At 40.0% G+C, this 16405-nt stretch overlaps 1 protein-coding gene across 5 annotated transcripts in view; it reads left to right on the top strand.

Annotated features, from left to right (window-relative positions):
- LOC311151552 (SAM and SH3 domain-containing protein 1-like) overlaps positions 1–16405 on the top strand; it is a 523482-nt gene that overhangs the window by 426672 nt on the left and 80405 nt on the right. For all 5 annotated transcript variants that reach the window (XM_084202079.1, XM_084202081.1, XM_084202080.1 and 2 more), the window contains exon 2: positions 264–392. In XM_084202079.1, coding sequence (XP_084058205.1) covers positions 264–392 — 129 coding nt within the window. The remainder of the gene's footprint in view (positions 1–263; positions 393–16405) is intronic.

Here is a 16405-nt window from a genome sequence, read left to right on the forward strand (position 1 = left end):
GTTGTTCCACTGCATTGTTGTCCCTGCCTTCTTTCTCTCTGTGGGAATTAACAAAGTCCCGCCTGATTGTGAGGAGCTGTTCTGGTAATCCAGTTCCCAGCTGTTCTTGCTGTCAGTGTGCTCTCGGATAGGTATGGAGAGGATGACCTGAGCATGATGGGACGGGTGAGCTGCAGGGACAGGGGTTTCCTTCATAGTTATGGTGCTACCTTTAAATTAGAATTTTTAGATTGATTAACCTGTTTTCTTTGTCTTCCCTGTAGGACGGGTCACTGGGAAATATTGATGATCTGGCACAGCAGTATGCAGACTACTATAACACCTGCTTCACAGATGTGTGTGAGAGGATGGAAGAGCTGCGCAAGAGGAGAGTTTCCCAAGACCTTGATTTGGTATGTAGAACAGTTACAACTTTATTAACAAATAATTGCCATTCATGCTCCAGATGAAGAATCAATATTACAGCTTGAAGAATTCTACCCAGGGAAATAACTGTACGTGGCTGTGTTCACGCATGCAAACGTTTCAGCCAACTCAATTAAACGCTTGGAATTAGCCGGATTAGGTTTTTTCTAGGTATTTTTTATGATTCATTATGCCTTGGAGTCTGCATTTCTTATTTCTTCTTTAATTAGAGTACTTCTTGCTTGCATACATTGGTTGCAATCCTCAACTCTCAGAGGCAAGATACTGTCTGATGAAAGCATCATTTCCTTGCTCCAAGATGCTCCCAGTGTGAGCACAATGAAACTGTGCAGGTTTTCAGTTGGGCTGTACAAACTGTAAAGAGGCGCTTCTCCAAAGTCCAGGGTGCAAATGCTGGTTCCAGGCTCCCAAGTGTAAACAGTTCAGCCAACCCCTTTCCATTACTTTATACATTATAGAACCTGTAGCAGGTGATACGGGGTCACAGAGCTTTTCAGGACGGATGGGACCTCAGGAGGTCCCTAATCCAGCATTCAGCTCAAAGCAGTGGCAACACTGAATTCCAACCAGGTTGCCCAGGGCTTTATCTCATTGAGTTTGAAGACCTCCAGGGATGCAGATGTTGCACCATCTCTGAGAAACACGTTAATACTGCTTTGCTGTCTTCATAGTGAACATCTATTTTTAAATAATGTTTTGTGAGAGCCTTCCCTTAGCAATTTATACCTGTTGTCTGTTGTTCTCATGAAAAACGCTGTTTTGATAACCTCCCCACAGATACCAGTAGGTCTTCTTGAAACTGTCTTTTCTGACAACTGGGAGCTGAATCTCCCAACTCTTCTTGCTGGGCATGGGCAAAAGTCCTTGAGAATGCCTTGGTAATGGCTGTACCTGATGATGTAGATTATTTAAGGCTACTTTCTTTCTTTTTGGGATTCCAGGATACTAACTGAGAGGCTTCCAGAGTTTGTAGAGACTACTAACTTCAGTTACACAATTAATGGCAGCAGAGTCAAGGCAGGGAGTCATCTTTTGCCCCACTGAAGTTTGTTAGTTCCTTCTTTATTTTTAAATTGAAAAAAAAAAAAAAAAGCAAATGTTTTTGCAGATCTGTTGCTGCCAAGAAGTTCCAAGGGTTAAACAAAAAGCTATTGCAGGAAATGCTATTGTAGACAGACCCTTAAGGCTTCTGTGCAGAGAACTGATGCACAGAACTGTGATGCTCATGAAAACCCCACGCCTGTCAGGCCTGGTATTCTCAGTAGCTGTTGGCAGCAATGAAACCCCCTTTCCTGGTGCTCTTGGAAGGCAGCTCCTGTGCTGGGTAATGGAGTATGCCTTATGGCAGGAGAGGACCCCTTCCACAGACAGATGGGCCTAATTTGGCACCCCTCACTTCTGAAGCTGCAGAAGCCAGGCTGGAAAAAGCCATGTGAGCTTAATTAACTCACATCAAAGGTGCAGATCTTCATGCTGGTTTAAATAGATGTGAGCTAACCAAAGACAGACCATTGAGTGATTCATTCTATTCCAGGGAAGCTGTAGTCAGAGAAAGTGGCTGTGTGAAAAACAGCCTGGAGATTCCTCTTCAGCGTCTGATACTGAGTTTGCTTACTCTAGTGGTCCAGTGATTACTTCTTGAACTGCCAGGTCAGAGAGAAGACAATGCAATTGAAAATTAAATTAGTGCTCCATTTTTGCTACATCTGTCACTCCCATAATACAGTTTCTAGACATAAGGGAGCCATTCTGCTGATAACGTATGAGCCTATAGATATTAGCTTAGTTGCCCAACAACCGCATCCAAACAGTGCTGACTGCAGCTGAAACTTGCTCTCATCAATGAACAGGCAGGCTTGACTTAGCTACACAGAGAGGGGGAAATGGCCATGTAGACCAGAAGGTGATTTTAGTGTGATGAACAGAAGAGTGAATCACTTGTTGTGCTGTTCTTCATCTCTATACAGCTTGAGGAAAGGTAGTGTATTGGCAGACATTTGGGGATAGTGAATGGGAAGTAATGCTGGGGTAAACAGTGCACATCCCAGGTGTGCTATGATAGCAAAGAAAAAAAATGTACCAGATAGCAAATATATGCAGCTCCAAAATTATTATGCACCAGTATTGTTGGTCTGTTAGTCTAGGCTGACCTTGCTCTGCCATACATTGCTCTTCTAGCGTGAATGAAGAAGGCAGTGCTGTCTCTACACCCTGTCTTCCCAACAGTGGGGGTGTCCCAGAGCTGGAGGTAGGCAGTGTATCAGTTTTCCCTCCCCTCCCTGAAGGTCTTTGCCCTCTATTTAGTGAAGTGAACATAGCAGAGCTGACATGCATGGAGTATGACTGCAGATTTTCAGGGGTTTGCTGGAGTGGTGGTTACTGAATCTGTATGAAAATGCAGGACTGAGTGCATAATAATACTTAGCAGAAACATAAAAGGCCAGGGTTAGGTTGCTGCTTTTACTGAATGCTCTGAACAAAGAGAAAGAGCAGGTCACCCCAGGAGTCAAAGCATCGTGTAAACCCTGCACAGAGAGGCCCTGTCAGGAGGAGCAGTGTAATAACAAAGACATGCCTGAGTTGGCAGAGCTTTGGCAGGAACATGTATTTAGCACCGGCTCGCCCAGATTGCCCTTTGTAGCACGTCCACTGGAAGGACAGAAATATGAACTGTTTATTGCTGCTTCTGTACCCTTTGAAATAATTTTAAGCTGTTAGGCGCAAGTGTTGATATCTTGATTGTATATTGTACTTTCTAATCAGCTCTCCAGCCTTTCCTATCAGACCATGGCCATTTCAGTCTAGATATCCTGCTCTGAAGTTGAATTTTTAAAAAAATCACTTGGTAAAATTATTTGGGGAAGCAGCATATCTTGTAACAAAACAGAGGGTGCAAATGGAGCTGGACCCAGAATATTTTTCCAAATGGTAATGCTGTCAAGGATTGTTAGTTTCCCTAAACACGATAACTGCTTTCTGTGTTTGGAGTTTTGCCTATGTTTTTGTAATGAAGAATGTGCTTGGATTTGGACACTAATGTTTGTGAACAGCATGGGAGTTGCCCACATGTTCTAGCTTTTGGCCTATTCCTGTACACCATGTGGGCTTTTGGCTGAGGAAAAACTGCAGGTGGAGTAGATAGAGTGGATTTTCAGACCCATAATGAATGTATCACTGGTAATATTGAGGTGGACATCTGCTAAAATATAGTTATGGCCAGAGAAGTGACTCTGTGAGGATGATATTTTCTAACTGTTCACATGACATCCTTGTCTTTAAATTGGAGAGATGTGAATTAGATGGATGAACTGCTCAGGTGTATAAGGAATTGGCTGGGTGGCCAGACTCCAGTGGCTCAATATCCAAATGGGGATCAGTGACAAGCGGTGTTCCGTTAGGGACCAGTATTTGGGTTGGTGCTATTTAACATCTTGGCTGGTGCCAGAGAGAATGGGATCAAGTGCACCCTCAGCAAGTTTGCTGATGACTCCAAGCTGAGTGGTGTGGTCAACACACTGGAGGGGACGGATGCCATGCAGAGCAACCTGGACAGGCTTGAGAGATGGACCTGTGAGGCCTCTTGAAATTCAAAAAAACCAAGTGCAAGGTCCAGCAAATGTGTTGGGGCAACCCTGTGGACAGATACAGGCTGGGAGGAGAATGAATGAAGAGCAGCCCTGGGGATAAGGTTTTAATGGTGTTGGTGGAGGAAAAACTTGACGTGACTTGCAGTGTGTGCTCACAAGTCATGCTCAGCCCAGAAAGCCAACCAGACCCTGGGCTGCATCAAAAGGAGTGTGGCCAGCAGGTCAAGGGAGGTGCTTCTTCCCTTCTACTCTGCTCTGCGTCCAGTTCTGGGGTCCCCAGCACAGGAAAGATGTGAGCGAACTGTGTTCATTCAGCCTGGAGAAGAAAAGGTTCCAGAGGGACCTCATTGCAGCCTTCCAGTAGCTAAAGAGGACTGCAGGAGAGCTGGAGAGGCGCTTTTTGCAAGGGCATAGTGATAGGGGTGAGACACTAGAACAGAGAAGTTGTGGGTGCCCCTTCCCTGGAAGTGTTCAAAGCCAGGTCAGATGGGGCTTTGAGCAATCCCCTTGCAGTCAGGTTGGAACTAGATGATCTTCAAGAGGCGTTTCAACACAAACCATTCTATGACCTGCTTCCTTTGTGTCTCTGGGGACATACCTGCATGGCTTACTGACAAAAGCAACTTTGCCTTGCCTGTCAGCAGGGAAGGACAGCATTGACTTAGCCATGAAAGAGCAAACTGCATTCTAGTGTCTCATCTATCACTGACAGCAGCCAGCTAACTGCTGCTGCCAAGGTCTGTATTGGAGCTGATGAGCTTGAAGTCAAAGAATGGCTTGAGGTTTTCTGATGGACTCTGACTACAGCTACAGTTGGGGCACTGAGAAGTTGCATCCATCTTTTGTGTTGCAAATTATATAAAATTAATGCCACTGAAAAGCTGAATGGCATAGTAGCATACTTTTTTTTCCCACACTCATGTAATTAATTTCATTGTGTGTGGGGAAGTGTTCAGAATCTCTCTCTGTACACTGTGATAAAGTACAATGAATGTATTTGGAAAAATTACCTTACCTAATCACGGGTGGTTTTACAGTACCTGCACATGTACACAGGCAAAGCCAGAAAATAGAAAAGAATATGTGTTTTAAAGGATGCTCGAGATCCAGTTGTTTGATTACAGATGGAGTTGACCATCTAGGTAATGTCATCCCATATAAATGGTATGTCCAGCAAGAACAAGGGGAGGAAAAGCAGCAAAAGTAGACTAATAAGTAATTTGAGTAAAAGAGTAATAATGATTTTTCCTCTTTAGAGCTGCATTTGTCTGTTACAGTACTACTGGCTGGCAATATCATCAGACTATTTGAGAAACTAGCCAGCCTTTGCTGAAGCACACTAAAACACCCAGAACAGCTGCAGTGATTGACATATATTTAAAAAATCTTCAAGAGAGTCACCAAAGCTGGAGTTGGGATGCTGAATGTGTTTGTGGTGTGTGCCTGTGTCTACTCTATGGCTGACACTAGTCATGTCTGCCATTCTTCACACATTAATATTTCAGGATCCTAGAATAGACTGCTTATTCCTGCTATGAAATGATCACCTCTGCTTTGCAAATTCAGTACTGGCTGCTATCACCATAAGTCCTGAGGACACCTCTCCATCTCATTGGAATAGGATCCCACTGTTTTGTTTTGTCTTGCTGGCTGTAAGAGGCCCTCCAAAGTATAAACAACATCTGAGTTTAATTTAAAAAGTATCTACAGCAGGAAAAGAAAAAATAAAAACAGAGCTGGAGAGCACAGAGATAAGATTTCCTAATTTTTTGAAGGTCTCCAGGCCTTATGGGGCAGACATGCAGAAGAAAAAGTAGCAGTAGAAGGTGTGGACTTTGAAGCTTCATTGTGATTTTTTTTTTCCTCAGTATAGATTGTACTGGGGGAGATTAGGCCTGAGTATGAGTCACATAAAGTAGATTCACCTAGAAAATAATTAATGGAGATTTACCATTATGTGTATGCAGTCTCAGTCTCTCAGTATTTTAAGTTCATCTTTATAAGTTAAATTCATAATGACATTTCATCATTAATGGAGCTTTTCAAAGGTAGACACAATGGAAATTCTGGAACAGACGGGCTATTTTTAGTGTCTCACATCACAGACCAAGGCAGCAAAGGCATTTAAATATAGAGCTAGCATTACACATGAAAACAAAGCAAGGCTTGTTCTATATGCAGCTAAGTGAATACCATTCTTAAATTGTTCTTAGTTCACTTAATACTAGCAGACTAAGTGAAATTCTCTCCACTTTCTGCAAGCTAATGACCTCCTGCAGTCTCATCACTGTTTTTGTTGGAAGACTGTTTATGAATAATCCCTTAGGCAAAATCTGTTCATTTGTAGGCTGGAGACTCAGTGGACTTTGCAGCTGTGATGGTTTGGGTGACCTTATCTTCCTTTCATACTTTTGGAGGACCCTTGTTTTATGGAGTAGGATCTTTTGTTTAATACTTCTGGTCTTCTGAAATATTTTTGATAATGTCAGTGTTACAGGAAAAATAGGTTGTCAAAGGTAATTGGTTTTTGCTTGTTTTTTTCTGAGCTGGTAAAACTGTTATAAACAAAATAATATTTATGTTATAAATAGAAAAGATAACTCACTTCTGGCAGTCTGGTAATTGTGGAAGGGAGAAATTCTCTTTAGCTTTATAAGTGTCTAGGTATTCTTGATCTTCTAACAACATTTTTAATCATTTTCTTGCCCCTTTACATACAGCAGGAATTTTACGTTGAACCTTAGATCAGTTGAATATATTCTTACTGTGCTCTTCTTTTATCCCAGAAACAGCACAGATCTGGTGGAACTGACAGACTGGATATGTATTAACTCTGTGATTTAATCTCATTGGAGCCTGAGGACTAGAGGGAAGGAGTTATTGATTGACTAACTTTAGCTCCCTTTATGTATTTTTCTTTCCTTTCTCCCCTTAGAATTTAAAAGTGACAGGAAAACTGGAAATGTACAGCATCATGCTGGTAAATTTCATTGCAATGGATACAATTGTTTAAAAAGAGAGCAAATTAAATTGTCATTTAGAAGGTGCATTTCTGAGGGAAAAATAAAAACCCAACAAAACCACCAGAAAAACCAAAACTAACAAGCAAAATCAACTCAAACCTGCCCGAACTCTGTAGTGAGCAGTTTATGTGATGTGCAGCCCAACTTGCCATTCACATATTACTAGATTTCCAAGATACACAGCGCAGTGGCATTGCTCTGGGAGGACAGCAGTGTGTGTTGGCTGTGTTAGAAAAGTGTCAGACTTTTGTAATATGACAGCAGCTAAACCAACAGAGGAATGAACCTAAAAGATGTAATGGTTTCTATTAAGATTACTCCTCTTTGTCTTTGCATAGTGTCAGCTTGACTCCCCAGGCAGCCTCTCTGTGCTCTCCTTCTGTGGCTCCCCAGCCACTGCTTACCAGTCCATCTCTGTGTGTTGAAGACAGCTGGCAGCAACTTCAAATGTCAACTAACTGTAGCACTTGCTTGTGCTTCTTCTAAGTCCCCAAGTAGGGAAACACCACTGTGTGTCCTGGAGGAATAGTAAGGATACAGCTCAAGATGGATGTTGTGAGGTTAGCTGAAAAATCTCACTTGTAAGAACCATAACAGCCTTGCAGGTCATTAGGGAAAACAAACAAGTCTTAATCAATAATAAATCAAGAGCATGTTGTGAGGAGAATGAGAAACACATAGTGAGTATTGGTGCACATCTGGATGTGCTTTGGAATGTCTGTTTCTCTGCAGCAGAAGGACACTCTTCCAGCAAAGAAGCCCAGAGGAAGGCAGGCCTCCATCTGTGAATTCAAAGGGACTGATTCATTTTTTTTTTCTCTTCTGCTGGCCTGGCCCCTGTTCTTCATGATGTAGGTTCTGATGCTCCACAGCTACTCTCCTTTGATCTTTCCATGCTTTATCTTCTCTGAGTGTTGTGTAGGTTTCCTGTTTCAGCAGTGTCGCCTGAAGCACACAGAGAAATGCTCCATTTCAAACAAGATGCTCTGTGAATTTTGTGTTTGAAGGAGAACTCAAGCAGTTTGAAGAGACGTGATTTCTTTGGTGAATGATCAATCTGTTTTCCACAAAATAATGAAAAGAAATGGCTATCAGCTGGAAATCCCTCTTCCTGACTCCCATATGTCATATGCCTCTTGATTTGTTTTTAGGTGTTCCCCAATGGTTTAGATTGCAGCTTTATTTTACACAAGGGAACAAAGTAATCTGGGATTACTACATCCAGTTTTTCCCTGATTCTAAGGCTTCTTTGCTTGTTCAAGCAAATGGAGTTGGGAAAGGCAATAATCCTGTAAAAATATACATATGAAAATGAACAGGTCATATGTTCAGAAGAATTCCATTTCAGCTTCTTATCAGAGGGATTAATTTCTTGCATTGCTTGTGGGCATGATGAATAAAATCAGTTATGGATTAGAAACTAATGAAAGAAGAAAGACTTGAAATGATTAGCAAAATTTGGAATTCATAAGCTCGTTATGAAACACAGACTGGTAATTTTTTGTTTATGTCAGTGTCTTTTGCCTGTTGCTGTTGAAGTTCCTGATAAGACCACAGTTACAATTGTTTGGTTTACAATTAATGTGAAACTAGTGGCAGTAGAATTGTGTACCCCAGTGCATTTAAGGCTGTAAAGATGATAGGAATAGCATCATAATGAATCAATGTTTATAGATGTGGAAAAATACAAGCTTTTCATCATAAAAGGCTTTATTCAGGAGACATCCAGATGAATTATATGATAAAAAGATAGCAAACAAAAAATCAGAATTTGTAAGCTTGCTCTAAGGCAAAATAGGCTGATTAACACTATTTGAAAGAAGTCTATCTCCCCTTCCCTTACCAGGGCGCACAATTCAGGCTTCTGACAGCTTTCTGTCTTGGTGTGTCCACAGATCACAGAATCAGTCTTCTGGGTTGGAAGAGATCCACAAGGATCATCAAATCTAACTCTTAAGTGAACAGTCCATATAGGGATTGATCCCACAACCTTGGCGAGGTTTCTTTTTGGCACCAGGCTTTAACCAACTGAGATAATCTCAGGATAATGGCAGCCCAGCAAAGATTAAGCTATAGTTGAAGTCCATTTTGACAAAAGAGAGAGATTTTAAAGTTTTGAAGCATGTGCCAGGTGCTGAAAGTCACACAAATGAGAAGAAGGAAGTCAGTCATCAGAGTAGCTTTAATTTATTCATGTGGTTAACTGTTGAAAGCTGCATAATTGGAGCCTTCAGTTGCTAGCCTACACAGAAGCTCACCAAATAGTTTTATTTCTCCTTTGTGTAGCACTTTCCACCCCCAAAACCCTTGAAAAACATTAATTAGCCTTTGTTGCTTCCTTTGAAGCTGGTAATTTTAGGATCATTATCCCTATTTAGGCCTCACCTCCCTGAGATTCAGCTGCTGATGAAGATTTACCTATGTAATTCCCTAATTCCTCCTCTGTAGCTAAATTCACAGCAGAGTAACCTGAAATTTATAGTAAGCTTAGAACAACTTAATAATACACAGTGGTGTAGCTGTAAACAAATCCTGGCCAGTGAAGCACTGAGGCCAGCAGGTGACGGATGCTATGGCTGACCTGCAGCTCAAGCCTCAAATCCAGTCCATCAGACCACACTTCAGACAAACAAAATTCAGATGTACTTCAAAATTGTGCCAGACTCTTAGAGGGTTCCTGGTCTGGAAACTTCCCTTTGTGGCTATCATGTGGGGGTCTGATGAGGAGTCTAGGTCTCTTGGTCAGTAGTGACTGCCACCATCTCTCATTCCCACCATCCTGCCTCCACTTGAAATAACTGTCTGACGTATGGCAGGCGTAATAGAAATGCAGAGGTGCTTGATTTCTTCAGCATGTTAATTTCACTGGCATAATGTCAGTTGGTGAGGACTGAAAAAAATGCCCTTATTAAACCCTAAATGAGATATTTCATTTTGAGCACCTGTGGGAAAGCATGAGAAATGAAGAGCATGGTGTGCAAAGTAGTAGGAGGGGGTGGTTTGATCCACTGCTGTAAAAAACCAAAGTTTGGTTCTTCCCTCTGCCTGAGGAAACCTGAACTCTTATCTCTTATCTTGAAACACAGTACTCTGCAATTTAATATTCTGTTTTAACCTTATCTGTTAATCAGCCCTGTTCACATATGTAAACAGTTCCTGGTGTAGCAGTGGGAATAGCTACGTCTCATCTTCCAGGTAGGCATCTTCACAAAGTTAGTGAATCTTTTCTTTTTCACTTGCAGGTTAAAAAATTCAGATATTTTAAACATGGTTCAACAGGAGTGGAGTAGGAATGTGAATCTTAGCCCAAGGTTTTTTGACACCTTTTGTGTTTTTATATCATACATTCTTATATAAAAGAAATAATAATATATTTACATTTATATATTTTTATTTATTTTATATATTTTGGTTAATTCACATCAGAATGATAGTCTAAAAAGGAACTAAGATGCTGACCCTCTAGCAAAATTCAAATTTATTTTTCTTGATTGCTATTTTTTACTCCATAATTAGTTTGGATAATGTTTTGTTTGTAGGACAGACAATAGCAGAAAAGTTACCTTCCTTGATCTCTTTTTCTTTGAGTAGCCTCTCAAGTTAATAGTAACACTAGCTTAATGTTAGGCTGGATGAGTGTTTTGAGTGACTTGTTTACTTTGTTTGGTTTTCCTCCTTTGAGCTGAGTTATGTTTAGCCTTAGTGGGTTCATTTTCTTGTGGCTATTGAATTGCAGGTGGTACCTGTAAACTCACATTTGCTCTTGAAATATATACAGATGTTAAATAGCAGTCATCTTTTTTTGCTAAGAAATTTTACTGTTCTTCAAATTTTCTTTAAACTGTGGAAATGGACTAACAGCAAGAATTGCATAAATTCTACACTTCGTATTTGGTAACATGGAAATATGAAGTATCTCATAAAGCTTTCCATGACTGAATGACAGGGCATATTTAGACATGGAACATATATTGTTAAAAACATGTAGATTAATTAAATACATTCTTTTCAGTGTTTTACATTTTGGCTAAGGTAAACAGTTTCTACAGAAGCTAAGTAGCCATCAAGTTTTGTAGCTGAAATTTTGGCCTGAAGATAGGAAAGGACATTGGGAGAAAGGAAAGGTGAATGTAAATTTTGGCAGTTGGACTTGCCTTCTTCAGAGCTTCCTGCTCAGTTTTTCCACTCTTTTTTTAGGTTTTGTTTGGATTTTAGGTTTTGTTTGGATTTTGGTTTTTTTGAGGCACAGGAGATACGTGCTCAAGGAAGAAGCCTCAACTTTGGGGCAGAAAGTGTGGGGTAGGGAGTCCAGAGCATCAGGAGCAGGGACCTCTCTGCATTTTTCAGGTGGAAGAGGAAAGAAGGAGATTTGGTCATTGCTTGCTTATAAGTGTAGGGAGTGAAGTGTTAGAAGGTTGGGTGAGTAGGTCACTAGAAAACTAAGGTGGAGTAAAGAAGAACAGGTGATGCACTCTTGTGGCTGCAAAGGGTGAAAAATGTCGCAGGGCAGCAAGATTCTTGTGCTTGTGTGTGCCCTGAACTGTCTGCATGGACCAGAATATTGTAACAGTGCAACATAATTTATAATAATGAATAACAACTAAAAAACACCCACAGTTACATAGAACAACTTGTCATTTCAAGGTACAAAAAAAATGTCATAATCTGTTAAAAGTTAGCTAGAATGGTTGCCAGTTCTTGGCAGAAATGTCTTCACCCACCAGTGCACTCTTTTTCTGTGAATCTGTCATGGTCCCTGGCCATAATGCAGGCTTGCTTTGATAAGACACAAGGTCAAAGGAGGAGATTTTGAGTCGAAGTTTTGACCTTTTCATTATAGGTACTGCAGGAGAAGTGGCTGAGCCACAGTCAAGGTTCTGACTGCCACTACAATAGGTTGCTCTGGAACTTTGTAAGCTCCAAGATGAAACTAATGAGAAAAGAGAAATTGAAAAAGAAAGTCATGTCATGGTTGGACAGTTTTTTTCTTTGAGTGTTTTATACACCTGAAAACACTTAGGGGCAAAAGAATAAAATTGAAGTTAGCCCTGTCTTAGTCCAGCTTCACAAAATGACAGAAGGAATTAAAACTGTTAACGTTTAAGAATGAACTGCAGATGCTCAGTGAAAATAAGAATACAGAAGGTATCTGCTGTATTATAGCTTCATTTGGAGGAGTGGAAGGGTATGAGTATCCCTAGAGTTTGCATCCTAAATGCATTTCTCTGATCTTTAAAATTACTAAAATAGAAATACCTTCCTGACCATAGTTCAGTCAGCAAATGGAGAAGAAAGCAGGAAGACATTTTATCTGAGTGATACTGAACATCTGAGGTCTGCAATGAAGTTGAAGGAGATGGGCATTTTTCCAAAAGTCGCTTTCATGGGAAGCATTGCAAAGTATGGTGGGAAACATTCTATATCCATGCTACCTGCAACAGGAAATATTATTGTTTTCCCTAAATAGTGTGAACACAATTGATTTTCTCTTCTTAGTGATCCATTGAGATTCTTCTGATTGAAACTATTTAGATTTTTAAAACAAGCATTGTTCGACAGTGGCCTTTGTTGACAGTAAAAGGGGTCTAGTTAGGGCAAGACATAACCATTTGGCTTATAGCAGATTACCTGAAGTTTCCTTTCAGCTTTTCACATAAATGGCTTTTTTAATTCTTCTCTGTTGAATCTTGAGGTCCTCCTAGCACTGAAGAATGTTTTATAATTCATTATCATTGACATATGGTGAGATTATTCCTTTGAAAGGCTATTTCTGGTTGCAAAGTAGCAGCTCTTCAAGTATGAAAGCTTTCTTTAGAGATTATCACAGCACTTTTCAAATCTCTACCTGAAAATTTAGGGGCTCTCTTAAAAAGCTAGTGTTCTTGAATCTTTTTCATGTTTTCTGGGACATGTCTTCTTGTATTTTTTGTTACACCTATTTCCCTGTATCATTTTATGACCACAGTCCTTGTCACCCTCTATCAGCCTTGAAAACAGGAATATTTTCTGTATGAGATCACAAGTTTGCCATGAACTGAGGCCTAATAATTTCCATCTTAAAAAAAAAAAAAATCTGAATTTATCTTATACATTAGACAGTCCCATTCTAGTTCCTACTGCTAATGCAATTCCTTGTAATTGATCTTTTACCTCAGGAACACCTTGAAAGTTAGCAACTTTCATTTACTTTCAGGGAGAGATATTTTGTCAATGAGTAAATCCTAAAATTGGTGGCAGTGTTTATCTGTTTCCTTTTCCATATCGATGCATATCCTATCCTGGTAATACAGTATGTAATGTAACATTTATAAAACAGAAATGCTGGCCCTGTAGCACATAGATTATTCATAGCCCAAACCCACCCAAAATGGAATGATACAAAATGAGCTGTTTTTTGTCTCCCCTTTTTAACTGGAGGGAAATGGCACATTTTTTTCACTTCACACCAAACAAACACCATAGGAGATTTGGAAATCTAAAAGGGTGTCTTACATAGTTTGCTCTTTAAGCTGTCTGACAGTGGAATGAAAACAAAATGAAGACTTCTTGTGAACAAGTACAACCCATGAGTATTTAATATAATTTTAATAGCTCCTTTTATTAGGAGTAGCCTATTAGAATTTTTTAAGGAATCTATTGACTGTCCATGTCTCTGGCTTTGGTAGAGTTCAGTATCTATAGAAAGAGTGTGCAAAAAGTCATCTTATGCACCATACTAAGAAAATCAACTTAATTTGGCATGAATCACACTGCTTATCCTGGTCTTACTTGCTGTTGCCCATGTCAGGATTGGACAGGTGAGCAAGACTTAGAGCAGTCAGACCTGTTTCTTATCCTTGTTCATTACCTTCAGAACATTGGAAATTTATAAGCCTGCAGAGCAAGAATTTATAAGCCTGCAGAAAGGGGTTACACAAAAGAAAGACATTTCTTGAAACACAAGCATATCAATCTTTGTACCCTTTCTCTTACCAGCAGCTTCAGATCAACACAGATGCAGTTATGTTGAGTGGCAAGATATTTTCCAAATGGGGAATGCTATGGATTATTTATCTCTGGATTTGAGCATAAGACTTTTATTTCCAGCGCTGTGTCAGGGCAGCTAAGTGGCAGATGAAGGGCTTTGATCACCAGTGCTGGATTTGTCAGCCTCTTTCCCAGAGCAGATAGAGGATAAAATACCTGAGGAAGCAGCTTGTTGTTCTAGATTAATCATGTCTAACCCTTAGTGACAGCTCAGACATTGCCTCTCTACTGCCTTGTTATAGGAGACATGAAGTTATGGAGGACCCCTCTGTGTTTCTTCTCTACTGCCTCTCCTTCTGTGACACCATGTTTGCTTTCCAGGCTGTTTTCATTACTAGTCGCTATCATCTTCCCCTTGCATCCCACTCCTTAGTACCTCAGCCTGTGCTCTCCTGTCTTCTTAATTTTACTCCACCCATGCATCTTTTCAAAGCCTCACAAGATTTTCTCGGAGTAAAAGTCCTCACAGCACCCCTTCTCCATTCACTTTGTCCCATATGCGTCATTTTATTTTCCTTGAGCACCTCCTACATCCTACTTTTCCCCCATCCTTCTATAGTCCTTATTCTTTCCTGTATTTGTCTCCCTGGCTTGGATGTTGCTACCTCTTGGAGAGCAGTGATTTTGTGCTACCAGCTATGCTACTTCTGCAGAATAGCAATAGAAAGAATAGAAAAGATAAAAAATCTATGCAAATTCAATCCCTTGAAGACCAGTGAGTTGAGAGTAGTGCAATTGTAAAATGTCCCTTGAAACACAGAATAAACTAAAAGAGAAGCTGTTTATTTAACTTCTCTGCTTACAGCTTTGGATTAGACATCACCATAAACAGTCTGCATCTCAGCCACACCAGATGAAGTTTGCAGCACCTGCTCTGGGATAAAATTTCCAGTTATTGCAAAAGGAGGAGTGGAAATTCTCTCTGTAGTTATGTGTGAAATGCATAAACCAGAAGTGAAACACAAATACAACAATATCTGAATTTTTTTTGTTGTGATTGAAGGTGTGTTACTGAACCTATTTTGTTATAAGTATTGTTGTATTTCATGGTTTTTACCTTGGCTTTGTTGTATAATTTTGAGAAATCCCCTGGTGCCTCCTTTGCCCCAGGATAGATTCAGCTGTCCTTATCACGCTTAACAGATGTTGATCAGACCTGTCTTTAAACTGTCCCAGCACGTTAATTCCACTGTCTCCCTAGGCAAACTATTTTAGCATTCATAATATCTGTAATACAATGGTGGTTCTTTACACAACAACGTGACACGAAGGCTTGTGCTTACCTTATGATTCACAGCAGTCCCTTCATCCTTTTGAGCAAACTGGCAGCTCCCCAGATGTTCCTCACCCTGAATGTCTTTTTCTGGGTAATTCTGTTTGAATGCAGTACCTTTCAGTTTTCAGTATTACACAGCATCTGATTCCCAAACATTAGGCCAGAATAACCTGCTTTTTCAGTTACTTCCCTAGAAGTGGTGGTAGATTGACATGTTCATTTCTTTAGGATGGAGCTATAAATGAAAGCAACCTTTGTCTCTCTAATGGGTAGTGTCAGTACCTTCCAGCCCTGTGCTTCTTGGTAACAGAAACAGGCAACAGTCTCTTCTTTGCACCTTTCTCATTTAATCTTTCGCCAGAGATCAAGCATCTATTTATTGATCTAATATGTATGTGTGAACCAATATGTATATATTCATATAGATTTCACTAGCTTTGACAAGAATTAATTTTTAATTGCCCAGTCCCATTACATTTTCACTGATGGATGTGGTTTTTTCAGCTCCTTCTGAAAAGCATATCCCACTGTGGATATTTGCAGGAAAGGGTCAGTCTGTAAGAGTGGAGGGTCCAGAGACCACCCTGTATTTACGTGTGACCTTGCACAAAAACGGAAGATAACTCAACCTGTCTCAACACAGAGGCCACGTGCAAAATGCTAAATAGTTTGTTCAATGCAAATTATATTACATGGATTGATTTGGCATGTACTTGCTATGTAGAAAATGTTGCCATCCTCTCAAGTGGAGTTACCAGTTTTATGAAGTTGTTTTATTCATAATGCCTTCTTTAGTCACCATTTATTGATTTTTTTTGTATTAGACCCTTCCATAAATTTAGTAATTAATTACTTGATCTTGAACCCTGAAGGCCTTACTTATTACTTGAAAATTAAGAAGTCAACTCAGGTTATAAGATAACTGTTATTCAACCTCCCTTTCAAAAGAATTGACCTGAAAAATAAGGTGGGTTGTTTTTTCTTAATTTTATGTAATAATAATACTTCGTATTTTGTATAGGCTTTGAAATTTTCCTGAGATGTTTGTGAACTAAACACAGTTGCAT

This window comes from Fringilla coelebs, assembly GCF_963513975.1.
Source record: "Fringilla coelebs genome assembly, chromosome: 3".
Lineage (NCBI taxonomy): Eukaryota > Metazoa > Chordata > Aves > Passeriformes > Fringillidae > Fringilla > Fringilla coelebs.